The 17,015-nt window shown below is 41.7% G+C and overlaps 1 protein-coding gene across 1 annotated transcript in view; it reads left to right on the top strand.

The window, feature by feature from the left end:
• The window catches only part of CSMD3 (CUB and Sushi multiple domains 3), a 467,563-nt gene that overhangs the window by 226,211 nt on the left and 224,337 nt on the right, over nucleotides 1-17,015 (top strand). Inside the window, exon 21 of the mRNA XM_069959625.1 lies at nucleotides 13,687-13,800. Within this exon, the coding sequence (XP_069815726.1) occupies nucleotides 13,687-13,800 (114 nt within the window). The remainder of the gene's footprint in view (nucleotides 1-13,686; nucleotides 13,801-17,015) is intronic.

A 17,015-nucleotide genomic window follows, 5' to 3' on the forward strand; every position in this document is an offset into this window, starting at 1 on the left:
CTAGGGTCTATAGGTTGATGTCATTATCTGCTCCACTCTGTGCCTCTCCTCCCCGGGTGGAGATCCGATCCTGGGAAACTTCTTCCAGTTTCCCAGGACTGGATCCATCTTTTCCCAGCACCCAGGGAGGAGCAACACAAAGCGGAGGAGACTTCAAAGCCCGCAGTCTGGTGAGCAGAATTCAGATAGGATCAAAGCGATTCATTACTTGTAAATACTTCGCTCATATCTAGTTATTTGCAATGTACCTTACTGGATTTTTGTTTGGGTTCCCCTGTCACACAGCATAAATATTTTGTGAAATTATAATCATGACCCATCTATAAAATGGTTATCCAAAAACCAGGAATGGTCCTATTTCCACAGACGAGAAGGCTTCGTAGGCCTTGCGTGCTGATGAAACCACACTCGCACGCATTCTCCAACAGCTGCCCAATGTCGCAGGGACATCCATAACATCAGGCAGCTATTGATCATTACCCATAAAATGCTTTCACCCCCCCTGTAATCTTGGAAGTTACCAGAGACGGTCAGAGGGAGGGAGTGGAGTGCTGGAGAGCAGAAGAGGTAGGATCTTATCTCTTCTCTACAAAACCACTTTAAAAATGCCCCATGGGACAAAAAGTTACAGGAAATCCTAAAACTAAAAAGTTTGACATGGGCAGACTTTTTTTTTCAAGGAACATAAAGCAATTAACTTGATGGTTTTAATGGGTTGCTCTATTCGAAGGCACATTTTTTTTTATTTTTTTTTGTAGAATGGTGGCCATAGTTTTTACATTATCAGCCATACTTACCTATTTATGACCACTTATTGTCAGCGTTCATGAGCATTATATAAAGTAGTACTGTAAAGATCATTACCAACAAATATAGAATCCTTCCAATCCAATAGCACTAATGAGCTGAATGTGGACAATAGAAAAAGTATTGACTATGAGGGTGGAAGGTGTCGGTGAGTCATTCTGTGGGCGACTTCTTGTAAACTGATAAATATTTTACCACTTTCCACATGGTCATCTATATATATTCAAGAGACCCGAGAAACAAGTATTTTAGGAAATTGTTTACTGGAATAATGTAATGTTATATTTCAAGTAATGAGATTGCATTCTTCCCCCCAATTATTTATAAACTAGGAGGGTAATGACCAATAAGAAGTCAGTATTGTAGACAAACACTGATTATTTTCCTTTAAATTGCCAAGACCAATTACACTACAGTTATTATTATAGAGGTGTGTAAAATTGTAGAATTTTGTGTGTTTTGTAAGCTGTATAGATATTAGAAATTTTTAATTTAATTAGAAAGTTATTTATATTTCTCCCATTGAAGGTTATGGGGATTATATATATACTGTATATATATATATATATATATATATATATATATATATATATATATATATATAATGAATGGAAAATTTAACAAGTTAGTTTCCTTATAAATTTTTTATGATTTTATAATTCAGCATGTTTGTTATATTTTGCTTATTGCTCATATTTAACATAAACTTAAAGCAAATGTACCAGCAGGTACATAGCTTCAAGATTTATGCATCAATAGACCGGCTCCAGAACGGGGAAGCCAGTGCCTTGGTCCTTTTTTTTGAACCGCGTCCCGCTTCCCGCGCACAGCAGCGGTCAAGTCCAGGCCTAAAGCCTTGGAGGCAGGCCCGTCCACCCCCAGTGGGACATTCGGCCCTCCCCTCTGTGACGCAGCTCCATTAGAATAAATGAAGGCGTGTCACAGAGGTGAGGGCTGGTCGTCACACTGGGGATGGACGGGCCCGTCTCCAGTGCTTTAGGCCAGGCTGGTGATCGGGAATAGACCGGCTCTGTGTGCAGGAACGGTTCAAAAAAAAGCACTGCAGCATTGGCATCCCAGATGTACCTACTAGTACATTGGCTTTAAAGAACAACTCCGTTATTTAGAGACCAAATGTTGGCACACAAGTTGATATGCAAAATGTTTGGCACAGTTTACCTGAAAAACTGATGCAAGATAATATATACACCTCAGCATGTCCTGAGCCACTTGGACCTAGCAGTTTGGCGCTTGATTACACTAGGCATTGGGCCTTGTAATACGGCCTTAAAGGAGAGGTCCCACAAAAATTTTTTATTAAAGTATTGTATTGCTCCTCCAAAAAAATACAAATCACCAATATACACTTATTACATGAAATGCTTCACTTCACTTCCTAGATAAACTGGTGATGTCACTTCCTGGATAACATGGTGATGTCACTTTCTGGATAGCATGGTGATGTCACAACCCGACTCCCAGAGCTGTGCGAGCTGTGGCTGCTGGAGAGGATGATGGTAGGGGGACACTGAGGGACACCGGGCACTGGAGGGACACTGAGCATCCCTCTGCCATCATCCTCTTCAGCAGCCACAGCCCGCACAGCTCTGGGAGTCGGGCGTGACATCACCATTTTATCCAGGATGTGACATCACCATGATATCCAGGAAGTGACATCACCATGTTATCCAGGAAGTGAAGCCTTGATTCAGTAGTGAGTGCAGGAAAAAAGCATTTTATAAGCATTTCCCGTAATAAGTGTATATTAGTGATTTGTGTGGATTTTGGGGGACAATACAATACTTTAATAAAAAAAATTTCCGGACTTTTCGCAGGGTACACAATTAAATCCAAGAAGCCCTTGTGTAGTTCTAGTCATATGGCCTTGACCACTGTTATAGGAGATTAGTAAAAAGGAAAAACCCCTTTAAACAGTAAACTCAGTCCCGCTACGTTTATATACTGTGTGTAGCTATAAAGATCATTAAAGATTATCTTCTAAAAGTTCGGTACATCTATATACATATGTCAGTTTACGCTTGTAATTTTTAGTCCCCATTCTACTAATTTATTATCCGGGGACCATTAAGTGCTTCAGCCACTAGCGCATAATGTTTCATATTTTATAATGCACTCCATCTTGGATAATGTTTGATATGCATATCTTGATCAAATCTTCTGTGACAAGGTCACCAACTGATTGGCCCGAATAAATCTTCATATTTTAGACAGTCACTGGCAGTAAGTGAGCCCATAGGAACATGGCAAATATTGAAAATAGGCATTTGAGCTTCCCCAATGAGTTGTTCACCTTGACATTAGTTGTTTCCAACCTCGTAGAATAAGTAAGGGGGAAAAAAATTAACTGTTTTCATACCGAACCTTTAAAAGCGTATAATATTTATCCAGGTATTACATCACGGTTCCTGTATGTATTTACTAGTTTTGACATGTGTATTATTTTCTTCTTGGCTCAATATATCCCAAGATGTCTGATATTAGAAGACCAGCTTTGATATTGTGAAACTCTCTAGGGGGTTGTGTATTCTATATGTGCCTTTATGTGTCACCAAGTGACTGTGATGTAAATTTCAGCCTGTTGATGGCTTTGTTAGTGTTTTGGGATGTTGTCATGTACTATTTTAGTATTATGAGAAATTGAAGTCCTCATCCAAGTTCAGGGAAAGAGAAGGGAGGATAAATTTGTATCACTACAAATGATGATGTCAATTTCATGTTAGTTTACTTGATTCTTATTTCTACGTAAAGAAAAAAAAAAATCAATATAGTTTAAAGAGGACCTATCACCCCCCAGTGGAGACCCTTATACTTACCCAGTGCACGAAGTCCCGCTGCCATTGCTGAGATATCGCCATCGGAAGCCCAGCTCGCGCTCATCAGAGAGCCGTCATTCTCTATGATTGTCGGACTCATCTCTGATGAGCACGCGCTGGGCTTCCAACGGTGATATCTCGGTAACGGGATTGGGTCCAGGAGCGGGACTTATTGCATGGGGTAAGTAAAAGGGTCTCCTTTGGGGGGGGCGGTCAGCCAGGCTGGGGGGGGGGTGACAGGTTCCCTTTAAGTTTGGTAATGGTTACAAGGCAGCATGAAGCTAGGTTCACACAACGTCTTTTATTTGGCCCTTTAAAGAACATCTTTTAGGACGTCCGTCATTTTGAAGCTAAGTAACGTCCGTTATTTAGAAATCTCGGACATCATATAACAGAAAATGAAGACCGTCTAAAAAGACGGCCGTCAAACAGCCAAAAAGCACTTTGTGTGAACCTAGCCTAAAGGGGTATTCTCAGTTGCCAAACTGCACAGAGGCATGGGAGAAGTGAGGAAGGGATGAGGCGGCATGGCTGTGTCTCCCACTGAGGTTAGACATGTCTCCATGGACAATCCAAGCCCTGGCCTCAGAGGGTGACATACACTAAAAGGGAGTTAAAATGTACACTTACCGCTCACAAGGATCACAGCGACCTAAGTGGTGCCACAGCCCAGCCACCATTCTCAGCGGAGAGAGGTCGTCGGGAACCTAGGCAACGAGCTGTCAACTATGCAATTGATACAATTGCTAAAACAGGACAATTGCATACTTTTGCATTCTTTATCACCAAGAAATAGTTTAGAAGATAAGAATACCTCTTTTAAACAATTTTTTTTTTTTTTTTTACTAAGAAATACAGAGTTTTCCAAATTTCGCTTTTTAAGTACTATTTTTCCTATGATCAAGAGTGAGATCCTAGCCTTTACGTTTCCTTTCCAAGTCAAAGTAACAGAAAAGACAATAGAGGCAAGTAATGGACAAGGCCTTATTTATCATTACAAATAGGATGTTAAATAGGTGCAAAGGTACAAGAAAGGAAATGAGGAAGAAAACAAACCCCAGACCTTCTTTTCTGGATGGATAAACACCATAATAGAAGGGGAGTTTTATCATTGCTACAGTATGTTTCCCTGCCTCTTCTGTGTAGGTTTTTGTGTTTATGTGTATAATGTACTACTTTACGCCATATGCATTTGGAATAGGTATCACTCAGATACTACAAATACTAGGAAAGATAATTACAATGGGAATATGTAAAACACTTTATAATCTTGTACATTGCAAGCCCTCTTGGACAGTGTCATTTACATTAAAGGAGTTATCCGGCACTAGCACATTTTTTACATATTGCTGCCATATAAGAAAACATATCAAACATGTTCTGCTTACCTCTCCATGTTCCGCCAGTGTCGTGTTGCAGTGTCACCCATGTTCCCTAATGATGTCTGTCTGTAGCCACCAGTACTTCAGAGACAGACTTGTTTCAGGAGTGACAGCCCGATCAGCCAATCACTGGCTGCGGCACTGTCCTCTCTCAGTCCCTGATTGGCTGAATGGGCTTACACTCCAGAAACGAGTCTGCCTCGGAAGTATTGGTGGCAGCTAGGGATGGTCCGAACCTGCTGAGGTTCGGGTTCGTATGAACCCGAACACTCGGCAGCAGATTCCCGCTGTCTGCCCGCTCCGTGGAGCGGGCGGATACAGCGGGAGGAACGCCTGAAAAACTGGGATACAGCCTATGGCTATGGCTGTATCCCAGTTTTCCAGGCGGTCCTCCCGCTGGATCCGCCCGCTTCATGGAGTGGGCAGACAGCGGGAATCATTACCGAGGGTTCGGGTTCGTTCGAACCCGAACCGAACTTGGTTCGGACAATCCCTAGTGGCAGCAGACAGCATGGTACATCGGCAACACCGCAACAGGACACAGGCGTAGTGCGGGGAGAGGTAAGCATGTTTGTTACGTTTTCTTATATGGTGGCATCATGTTAAAAATGTGCTAGAGCCGGATAACCTCTTTAAATATTTTATTTTATTTTATGTTACATTCTGTATGTGTACATTCTGTACATTAACTCCCTATCATATATACAGGACTCTGGAACCAAGGATATAATAATAATAATAATAATAATAATAATAATAATAATAATAATAATCTGACAGCACACGTTTTTTTTTATTTATTAATGCAGATGCTAAAAAATACTGAATACCTCTTTAAATGCAATATATGGCTATGTTCACACTACGTAAGTTTTGTGGAAATCACGGCCATTGTTTCAACAGCCGTGATTTCCGTGGGACTTACGTAGTGCTGCAGACTGAAGGGATCCCAGCCGGAGTGTATACACAGGGTATACACTCCGGCCGGGATCCCTAGCTGCGCCGTGGAAAACTGACATGTCAGTTTTCTGCGGCCGCTATTCAGTGAATAGCGGCCTCAGAAAACCCTGTCAGTGCACATTATGGAGCGAGCGGCTCTGGCCGCACGCTCCATAGTGTGCTGTGGGGAGTTCTAATGCGGGCACGCATAGATGCGCCCCCATCTGAACTCTGCAGCGTGAAAGATCATCTGGCCGGTACTGCAGTAACGGCCGGGATGATCTTTTCATACGTAGTCTGCACATGGCCTAAGGGTTTAAATTGTCCCTTAGGAACCCACATCTACTTAACAGTAGAACATTATCCAGATGTATTAAAAGGCTTTGGCTAATTTCTATTTTTCTGGTTTTCTACTTAATAACCTGGTCTAACATCCCCTGCCCTTGGAGACTTTTCAAATTGACTGACAAAAGTTGAGTTTTTTCAGTGTAGATTGATCATGTTAGGTCACTGGTTAGTAAATTGGGGCCAGTTGAAAATCCCTTAAAGCAAAATTCACTAGCTATCTAGATTACTTAAAAAAACAAGGTTAGCAGTTAGCGCCAATACCCTTATGCTACTGTGAAGACAATACTGAATTAATCTAAGCGACCTCTGTCCTTTAGGCATTTAATTTAAATATAGAGCACCTGTTAAAAATACTTTCTAAGACTATTTTAACAGGTATACCCTATTTAGTTAAAAGCCTAAAGGCCTGACCTCTGTTATATTCATTCTGATGATTATGTGCAAAAGGACTGAAAGTGCTCAAGTACAGTATGTCATTTATTTATTTATTGCTTTTCCTAGTTTTATTATTTAATTATTTAGTATTTTATTATTACTGTTCTCTATTTGCAACTGTAAATAGAAATAACTAGATCCCCTCTGTAATCAGGTAATATTTAACCCATTCACGTCAGCCATATGGCACTATATGTTCCTGTTGCACATAACCCACATATAAACGTTCCCAACTGTAAAGGGGTTTTAATGTGTGCAGGGTGTCACGGCCGCGGCAGCGTCCTGTGCTCCGGGTCGCCGCCGCGACCTCTCTGCCCCATGCAGCTGCCGGGGTCCATGTGCAGGGACCCGGCGCTGCTACCTGTTCGGCGCCGGGGGGCGCCTTACCTCGCCCCACTCCTGTCTCCGTCTGTGCCGGCCGGCGTGCGCGACCCCGCCTCCTAGGGCGCGAGCGCACCGGCTGTCTCAGATTTAAAGGGCCAGTCCTACCCCTAATTGGAAGTTGCACTAATCACTCCCTATAAATCCCAGCATGCCCTGTCCCTCGTGTTGGAGCCTCTACATGCTTCCAATAGCGTTTGGCCCAGCTCCCTGTTGTTCCTGACCTCAGTCCTTGTTCCCAGTTCCTGTCTGCTGTCCCGGTCCCTAGCTCCTGTCCGCTGCTTTACCCGTTGTTTCCTGAGTACTGTCTGCCACCTGCGATTACGCCTACAGACCTCTGCTTGCACTATCTCCTGCCTACTGTTCCTGCCACGCCTTGCCTGCCGTCACTAGCAACCAAGCTAGGGGTAGCGACCTGGGGGTCGCCTGCCGCAGCAAGTCCATCCCGCCTTGCGGCGGGCTCTGGTGAAAACCAGCGGCCCCTTAGACTCCGCTCCCTGGTGAGGTTAGTGCCATCGCTAGTGACGGTTCAGTGGATCCACGACTCCAGGCGTTACACAGGGCTGTTTCAATGCTATCGGCCCTGCAAACATTACTGTCCCCAGACCCGAGCATAGTAACAGGCAGTGGCGATCCCAAAGCTCCCTTTCATTTACCCCCTTAAACGCTGTGATGCACAGCGATCGTGGCATTTAAGGAAGTCAGTGACGGGACAAGGACCTGTCACTGACTGATCAGAAGCCCTGCAGCATGGTCAGATCACCTGTGCCCGCAGACAAGGATAACCCACTTACCTCCGTCCCGTCGGATCTTCAAGTCTAGAGCTGTAGATTCTATGTACAGATCGCCGATAATACAGATGAATGCTATGGCAGTATGTGCAATCAGAGCATTATATATGGAGTACAAAATGTGTTAAAAAAAAAAAGTTTTAAAACCTATATTTTTTAATAAAAAAAACCCTAATAAACATTCCCCAAAAAACATTTATACTACCCCCTCTCTACAACTAAAAATGTAAAAAATAAAAAAATAAGCATCTTACATATCATTACATGCTTATATTGTTTCCACACGGTAAACAGCGTAAATGAAAAGCGAGAAAACCAGGATTGCTGATTTTTTATTTTTTTTATTATACATAAAAAAAAACAATAAAAAATAATTTAAAAAAAAATCTTACACCAATTATGATACAAAAAAACACTAGAGATCATGGCACAAAAAATGACCCCCCAACCAGCCATGTAGGTGAAAAAATAAGTGTTATGGCTCTTACAAGGCCGGGAGGAACATTGCATTAATTTCACCCGGACATCCGTGCATCAATGACCTCAGTCATGATGGGGTTAAAAATTGCTAGTAGGGCTTGAAGTCAAAATAAATATTGAAAATTAGCTGGAAGTTGCGGATATTTAAGTATGAAAAAAATGCAATAGTAATAACTTGTATAATAATAATATAATATACATTATTACATAAAAACAATAAAACCAGCATTTTCTTCACATTTAAATTAAGAAACAAGCATAGCTCCCGTAAGTAGATATACAGTACACACAATATCGAGCTTTTCTACTTATCTCGACATTAGCGAAACACGTTCCGGTGGCCGTATGAGCCGGTAATAATTGGATTCCCTAAAAGACTGCATCAACATGGCAAAAGGCTTGAACATGGCTAGATAATAATATCCTAAATTGTTTTCAGTGGAGAAACAGCAGGTGGAGTAAATTAGCAATTACAATTATTGACCCAAGCTGACACAAGCAAAAGCAAAAAACCACCACATCATACGACGTGTCGGGGGCGCCAATTACACCTGCACAGATTTGTTTTTGGCGCACAATAAAAGTACAGTGGATTGTGGTCTGATAATGTTATGTGCTATCTCCTAATGGTATCGGTGTGGGTTTTATTATCATTATCCTACTCCAGCAGTTGCTTTACTTGTTATTGTAATTATATGTTTGCTAGTTTTGTCCATTAAAGGGGAAGAAAACCTCCCTAATGGAGCAATATTTTATTAAAGGAATCATGGGAAGCCGCGCTGTAGACGACCTCATCAAATACTGTACAATTACTTGACTTGACTATTATATAACTTAGTTTGAAAATACCCAACAACAAAGTTCTTCCATGTACAGTATATGGGCTAATCTGGGGGTCTTTAATACCAGGAGGCAAAGTTCGCATTTCATTTTTTAAACCTGTCACTTGTAAAATGACCATAACATTAACAGAACAGCACTATACTGTACAGTACATTATACACAAGAAACATTCCACACATTATAGTACAGGAGTCACCAACTCCTCACTCATCCTTTACTGTATTAAGGCTACGTTCACACAGAGCAGAAGGGGCGGATTACGCGAGGAAATATTTCCTCCTGAAATCAACTGACGCTGAATTCCGAGCAGAATATAAGCAGAATGTAAGCAGAATCCCTGCGTATTCAGCTAGGAAAGTGTTCAGCTCGTAATCAGCTCTTGACAAATTCAGCGCGGAATACTCGAGGAATCCGCGCTGAATCCGCATGCATTCAGCGCTGAAATTCAGCGAGTATTTGGCGAGTAAACTAGACTATACCAGAATATATACTAGAATCCTCCCCCCCCTTTTTTTCCCCATTTCCACGCTGATTCAGCACGTAATTTCCGCTTGTATTACGCGCTGAAACAGAAAATTAGAGCCCCATTGGTTTGTATAGGTTTCCGCTAGCGGAAGAATGAACATGTTCATTCTTCTGGCGGAAAGCGGATTAGTTCAGTGCGGAAATTCCACTGTTTGAACTGCAGAGCAGAATTTCCATTCAACACAATGGAAATTAGCTCTGCACCTATTTTAACGGCTGAAATTTCAGCGCTGATTCAGCGCAGAAATTCAGCTGCTTTTGCTCTGTGTGAACGAGCCCTAATGCCTCCCCATCCCAGCACTGTAAATGAAGGGAGAAGGTGGTGCACTGACTGTACTACTACTGTACTGTATATGCACTCCAGGAATCTTATACAGTATAGGATGTGAGATGGCGGTGCACTGACTGTACTACTACTGTACTGTTTATACACTCCAGCAATCTTATACAGTACAGGATGGGAGATGGTGGTGTACTGAGTGTACTACTATTGTACTGTATATGCACTCCAGCAGTCTTATACAGTAAATGATGGGAGATGGTGGTGTACTGACTGTACTACTACTGTACTGTTTATACACTCCAGCAATCTTATACAGTACAGGATGGGAGATGGTGGTTTACTGAGTGTACTACTATTGTACTGTATATGCACTCCAGCAGTCTTATACAGTAAATGATGGGAGATGGCGGGGCACTGACTGTACTATTACTGTAGTATATATGCACTCCAGCAGTCTTATACAGTACAATATGGGAGATGGTGATGCACTGCCTGTACTACTCCTGTATTATATGTGCACTCCAGCATTCTTATACAGTACAGGATGGGAGATGGTGGTGCACTGACTGCACTACTACTGTACTGTATATGCACTCCAGCAGTCTTATACAGTACAGGATGGGAGATGGTGGTGCACTGACTGTACTACTACTGTACTGTATATGCACTCCAGCAGTCTTATACAGTACAGGATGGGAGGTGGTGGTGCACTGACTGTACTACTACTGTACTGTATATACACTCCAGCAGTCTTATACAGTACAGAATGGGAGATGGTGGTGCACTGACTGTACTACTACTGTACTGTATATGCACTCCAGCAGTCTTATACAGTACAGGATGGGAGGTGGTGGTGCACTGACATTACTACTACTGTACTGTATATGCACTCCAGCAGTCTTACACAGTACAGGATGGGAGATGGTGGTGCACTGACTGTACTACTACTGTACTGTATATACACTCCAGCAGTCTTATACAGTACAGAATGGGAGATGGTGGTGCACTGACTGTACTACTACTGTACTGTATATGCACTCCAGCAGTCTTATACAGTACAGGATGGGAGGTGGTGGTGCACTGACTGTACTACTACTGCACTGTATATGCACTCCAGCAGTCTTATACAGTACAGGATGGGAGGTGGTGGTGCACTGACATTACTACTACTGTACTGTATATGCACTCCAGCAGTCTTACACAGTACAGGATGGGAGATGGTGGTGCACTGACTGTACTACTACTGTGCTGTATATGCCCTCCAGCAGTCTTATATAGTACTGTACTGTATGTGAAGCCTCACCAGTACTTAACTCAACAGGTACAATCCACCATCCATGCAAAGTTTGAATTATTACTTCCAGGTGAACTTTTGTTCGAATACTGCGGTATTACTGTACTTCAAGACTCCGTGCCTGTAAAGTGTTCGAGAACCGAGCAAAAGTTTGAGAAACTAAGCAAACTTTGCTTGAAAATACTGTTTGAGTTCTGAGCAGTATATATCATTTTTACTGTTGATCTTTTTCTGCCTACATGGGTAACTTTCATGGCTGTACTTGTTTTAACTGTGGTGACATGTCATTTTCTGGCCAATTTTGGTAAGAATTTAATAAAACTATCATCATTTTCAAGTAAATCTGGCAGTAAAATTGGAAAAAAAAAACTTTAAGGCTACGTTCACACTATGTAAGTTCCGAAATAATCACGGCTGTTGTTGCCGATTTGCAATAACGGCCTTAATTAATACAGAACTTACGTAGTGCTGCCTTCTATGGAATCCCGGCCGGAGTGTATACACATAGTATACACTCCGGCCAAGATCCTTAGAGTTGCCGCAAAAAACTGACATTTCACTGAAAAACTCTGTCAGTTCACACAATGGAGTGCTCGGCTCCGGCCGCATGCTCCATTGTGTGCTGTGGGGAGTACTGATGTGGGCACGCTTGGATACGCCCGCATCAGAACTCAGCGGCGCTAAAGATTATCCTGCCGGTACTGTAGTACCGGCCGGGATGATCTTCTCTAAAACCGGACGTTCCGTGACCCGGCCGGGTCACAGAATGGCCGGTATCTTACAAAATGTGAACATTGCCTTATATTGAAAATACTACAGCATTTTAACCTAAAATTAAAGACACATTATTTTATTTTATAGAGCAAACTAATGTAAAATACCAATGTCTTTGTAGATTTGTGCTATTTAGGGCGCTATTCCTGAGATATGACCTTGTTTTATCCAGATGAGCTGGTTTATGCACAGGAGGTGGGCCCTTTGCCCCAAGTGCAACGATATCTCCTCCCCATCTGTGTTGCACTTCATTAGTATACACTCCCCACCTGGTGAAGTGACTTTCCATGCAGCCTCAGAAGACATAGCAGCGTAGCAGGGCATAGCAGGGAGTCAAAGATAGGGAGGAGATCTCTGGGCCCGCCTCCAGTGCACCAGATCAGCTCATTTACATTAAAAAGACCATATCTCAGCAACAGAGTGGTGGATCAATGATAGACGTGCATCGAGGGAATCAGTGAGGGAATCAGTTTCTATGACATTAGATTAAGTTTGCCATGTTATCTATATTATGTGATTCGTTTTATTTGTTGAAGTAAATAGTTTTATATTTTTATCTACTTTTGATCCTTCACTTCAAAAACCTCACAAACCATATGGTATTCTGGAGCGAAAATACAAATTTGCAGTTTTTATACCTTCTTAATACGAAGCAATCTCCGGAGGAACAAAACTAGAAATTTTCAGCAACAAATACATGTACAAATATTGAAATACTTTGTAATTTAATCAAACATTGCAATTTTTGTTTTCTAACTTTATTATTTATTATTTTTAGTTTTAAGGAAATAAAAAATGACCCATGGAATCTTTGCATCATTAAAACAATAAACAAATATATATATACAATTAAATCTCAATTTTCTTATATATATATATATATATATATATATATATATATATATATATATATATAAATTGATATTTAATTGTTTACTCTGATATAATGACCATCGTATCCATCCAGGTGTGACTGGTTGATAAGTATTCTATAAAAATAATCACAAACAGAGAAGAGAAACTGGGACTATATGCATACATTTATTTAAAAAAAAAAATCACAGTTATAAAAAAAACTGTCTGGGTTCATTTGATTTAAGAACACAAACTCGATGGGGCAAGTTTTTAGAAAGTGGACCAGATATTTATTATTCCTTATGTAATACGGGGTCAAATTTCCCCATTTACTGCACCTGATATTTTGAATTCTCTACTTCTTCTATTTAATCCATTGACTCTGAACACCCATTTTCATGACCCAAATGTTGCTCCTCCACAAAATAATCTCACAAAATCAGCAAACATCTTTCCATGTTGATTTACGCATTATGTTTGCTGTTTGTAAATTACTATTGTCCTCTATATCCTTTCTTTTGAGTTACATATGGATTCATTACATTACATTTGGGCATTTTTATATGCCGTATATAGGATCATGTAATATTACAGAATTTTTTGTATTCTTTGTGAGAAATTATTTGAAACATCTTAAAGAGTATGAACTTGGAGCATGATTTTTTTTCTCTTTTCTCTCCCTTTTCTTTCTCTGCTACTGGTTATTGCTCTATAGTGGTTTTTGGCCAGTTTGTGTTTTTCCAGACGTCTCTCCATGACGTAGTTGAGGTGTATGACGGAGCAACTCAACAGTCGCCTCTCTTGTCTTCCCTCTCAGGATCTCATTCAGGTACTTTTTTTTTTTTTAATCAAAGATACCATTGGGTCATTTATAAGATTTTTTTTTTTTTACTATTTTTTTTTTCTATTTACTCATATTCTGTTAGTTGATGTAAGTAACATGCCACACACAAAGTTGTATTTATTTAGCATTTAAAGAGATTTTTTAACGTCTTACATGAAAATTAACAGCAGGTATAATTTGTAATTTTGAATTTTCCTAACTTTATCCTCAGCGCCGTTTTCCCAAAATCTTAACTTTAATCAATATGTCAAATAGGCAGTTTACTGGGCACAGGATTATCACCCTCAGTGCACCAGCCCGCCCCTTCTCATAAAAAATGAGGTAGTGATCCACAATGACATCACTCCAGTGCTCAAGTGCCCAATCTGCTGGGCAGATTGGTACACAAAGATGGTGATTTCACCGCCGGTGCACTAAACATCTTAATTTACATACACCGTATTTTCCGGTGTACTGGGCGTATAAGACGACCTCTGACCTTCAAGAAGATTGCCAGGGGTTCGCCTTATATGCTGGAAAATGTTAACCCCTGCCTCACTGCAGCCGTGCTGCGGTCAGGCAGGGGTTAACTGCAGCTAAATTAAAAAAAAAAACTAATAGTTAACTCACCTGGGGCCCGTACATGGCACAGGCAGTGTGACGTACACTACCTGCGTCAGGGATCCCTAAAGCTCTCCCGAGGAGCCGAACGTCTCCGAGCTTCTCCAATGAGACACCCGGCTGCTCGGGAGAGCTTTGATGATCCCCAGCGCAGTCAGTGTACGTCACACTGCCTTTGCCGGGAACGGGCCCCAGGTGAGTTAACTGTTTTTCGTTTTGTTTTTTGTAGTGGTTGCCACATACGGTGGGAATGGGGCCATTTTTTAAATGGGGGTTAAAATGTCATCTTACAAACTGAAAAATATGGTAGATTAAAGTGAAGATTTATCAAAAATAACTCTGAGGATGAAGGTAAGAAAATGACCTTTGTTTTCAGCTTCTGTGCACTATGGGACCATAACAGCAGGTTGGCATCTTTTAAACTGCTTTTGGTTTCCCTTTAAGCACACTGTCCAAATGCAATGCTACACTAAACGGCACCACCACTCTGCTCAACCCTACTGGTCTTCGTATACCAATGCATTTTCTGCACCCAATTATTGTCCTTAGCATTCACTTACCATACAACACTAAGGCCATTTATTAGCTGTAGCAGTCATGTACAGAGCACATCATTGCTCAATCAAGAGCTTTAAAGACCGTAAGAGTGGTGGTGGTGGATTAGTGAAGAAGATTTGTCAGCTAAGTATTGATTCTTTCTTATTTTATATAATTTTTTCTATTTAACTTTCCTCAGATCTTAGGACACCCCTTAAATTGAACCAATCGGCACATTTGTGCTGATTGGGCTCCCAGAACAGATTCACGCACCTCACAGCTGGGTCTCTTGTGGTGTCAGAGGTTCCGGGCTCCGTGGTCTTCATGTTTGGTAAAATGCATTTTAATCCTGCGGGTGAGGCAAGGGCCTTCTAGCCTGTCAACCACCTTGCAGAGCACGCTGACAGGACAGAGAGTCATGGTTAGTCGCAGCCCAGATGATACGTTTACGGCTCTCCCCTTGCCTCGTGCTCGGGCTTAAAGGGGTTATCCAGCACTACAAAAACATGGCCACTTTCCCCCCTACTGTTGTCTCCAGTTCAGGTGCAGTTTGCAATTAAGCTCCATTTACTTCAATGGAACTGAGTTTCAAAACCCCACCCAAACTGGAGACAACAGTAGGGGGAAAGTGGCCATGTTTTTGTAGCGCTGGATAACCCCTTTAAAATGACATAAAGATCAAACACCATAGGAGACCTGTCTGCGAGGTGTGTACAGTCTTTCCAGGAGCCCAATCAGCACGAACCTTTTTTTTTTTTTTTTTTTTGCAAAACAAGTGTCTTCCAAGGGGAAGAATGCCTCCTCTTTAAGGAAGACTATTAACCATACAAATATATTCCTTTACTTTCTTATTTGTATGGAACAATAGAAGTCACATGTATTCCTATAAAACCTTATGGTGGCTCCATACAGAACAGACTCATAATACTGCCGTCTGCATGAGCCCTACTAACAGTTTTTGTAATGTTTTATAGAGTGCCAACACGATAGATTTCTTATCCACTAAACATTTGTACATGGACAATCCTAATGGAAACACATTATACTTTTTAGTTTTAATTCAAGTTCCCATTGAGTCATAGTACATAAGTAATGAAAGCCGATTGCCCAATCTCTATAAAATTGCAAAATCTATACCTAAAACATTTGGTAATTTCCAGTGCTTATAATTTCCTAACTAAGCAAGAACAGGTGAATTTCAGACTGAACAAATTGATGAAATTGTCACCATTGTGCTGCTCAGAGTTGGGAATGGAGGTGGAAAATGTACAGAAAATGGTCGCTACACATTATTAAGCGTCCTGCGGATGATCTTATATGTATGACATGCCGCTAGACGGTTCCAGGTAGCCAGTTTCACAATGAAAATAGATGAATATTGGATTGCTGTGGGTCATGATTAGTGATGAGCGAACATTCAGGCTTTTCAAACCTGACCGCTCTGTATTTGACTCCCGGTGTTTGGAGAAATTGAAAGCAGCTTTAGGGCTACCAGAAATACATGGATGTAGCTCATGGATGTATCCATGTTTTCAAGGACTCCCTAGGGCTCCCTAGGGTTTTTGGATCATAATAATCCCATAAGCTGAAGTCCCTATGTCTGCCCCCTCTCCTTTGTCCCCTGTCACTGTTACAATCTTGTAACAGCGGCAGGGAAGAGAGGGGAGGGGGCGGAGCTCGAGTGCCCGGCCGCACGCCCGGCACGCGCCCTGCCTTCCCTCCCACCGCCGGCCTCCATAGCAAGGAAACCGGAAGCCTTAGGCTTCCAGTTTCCATGGCTACCATTTGGGGCTCTGCGTTCACTTCGATGGACACTGGGGAGAGAATTCTCCCTCTGTAGTGCTGACCGCAGTATCTATAGGGTTAACTCTCAGCACTGGAGCACGGCTCCGGTGCTGATAGTTGCCATGGGTCCGCCGCGGATGACACAGGCGCAGCTTCAGTGCCTGTGTTATCCTCGATCGTAAATTAACATTGCTGTAGCATCAGGCATAGGCTGCAGTGACGTTAATTTACAGTGTAGCGGCGGGAGGAGGTTAAAGAGGTATTTCCAAATGAGAAAC

Source organism: Dendropsophus ebraccatus, chromosome 2 (assembly GCF_027789765.1).
Source record: "Dendropsophus ebraccatus isolate aDenEbr1 chromosome 2, aDenEbr1.pat, whole genome shotgun sequence".
In the NCBI taxonomy this organism is placed as follows: Eukaryota; Metazoa; Chordata; class Amphibia; order Anura; family Hylidae; genus Dendropsophus; species Dendropsophus ebraccatus.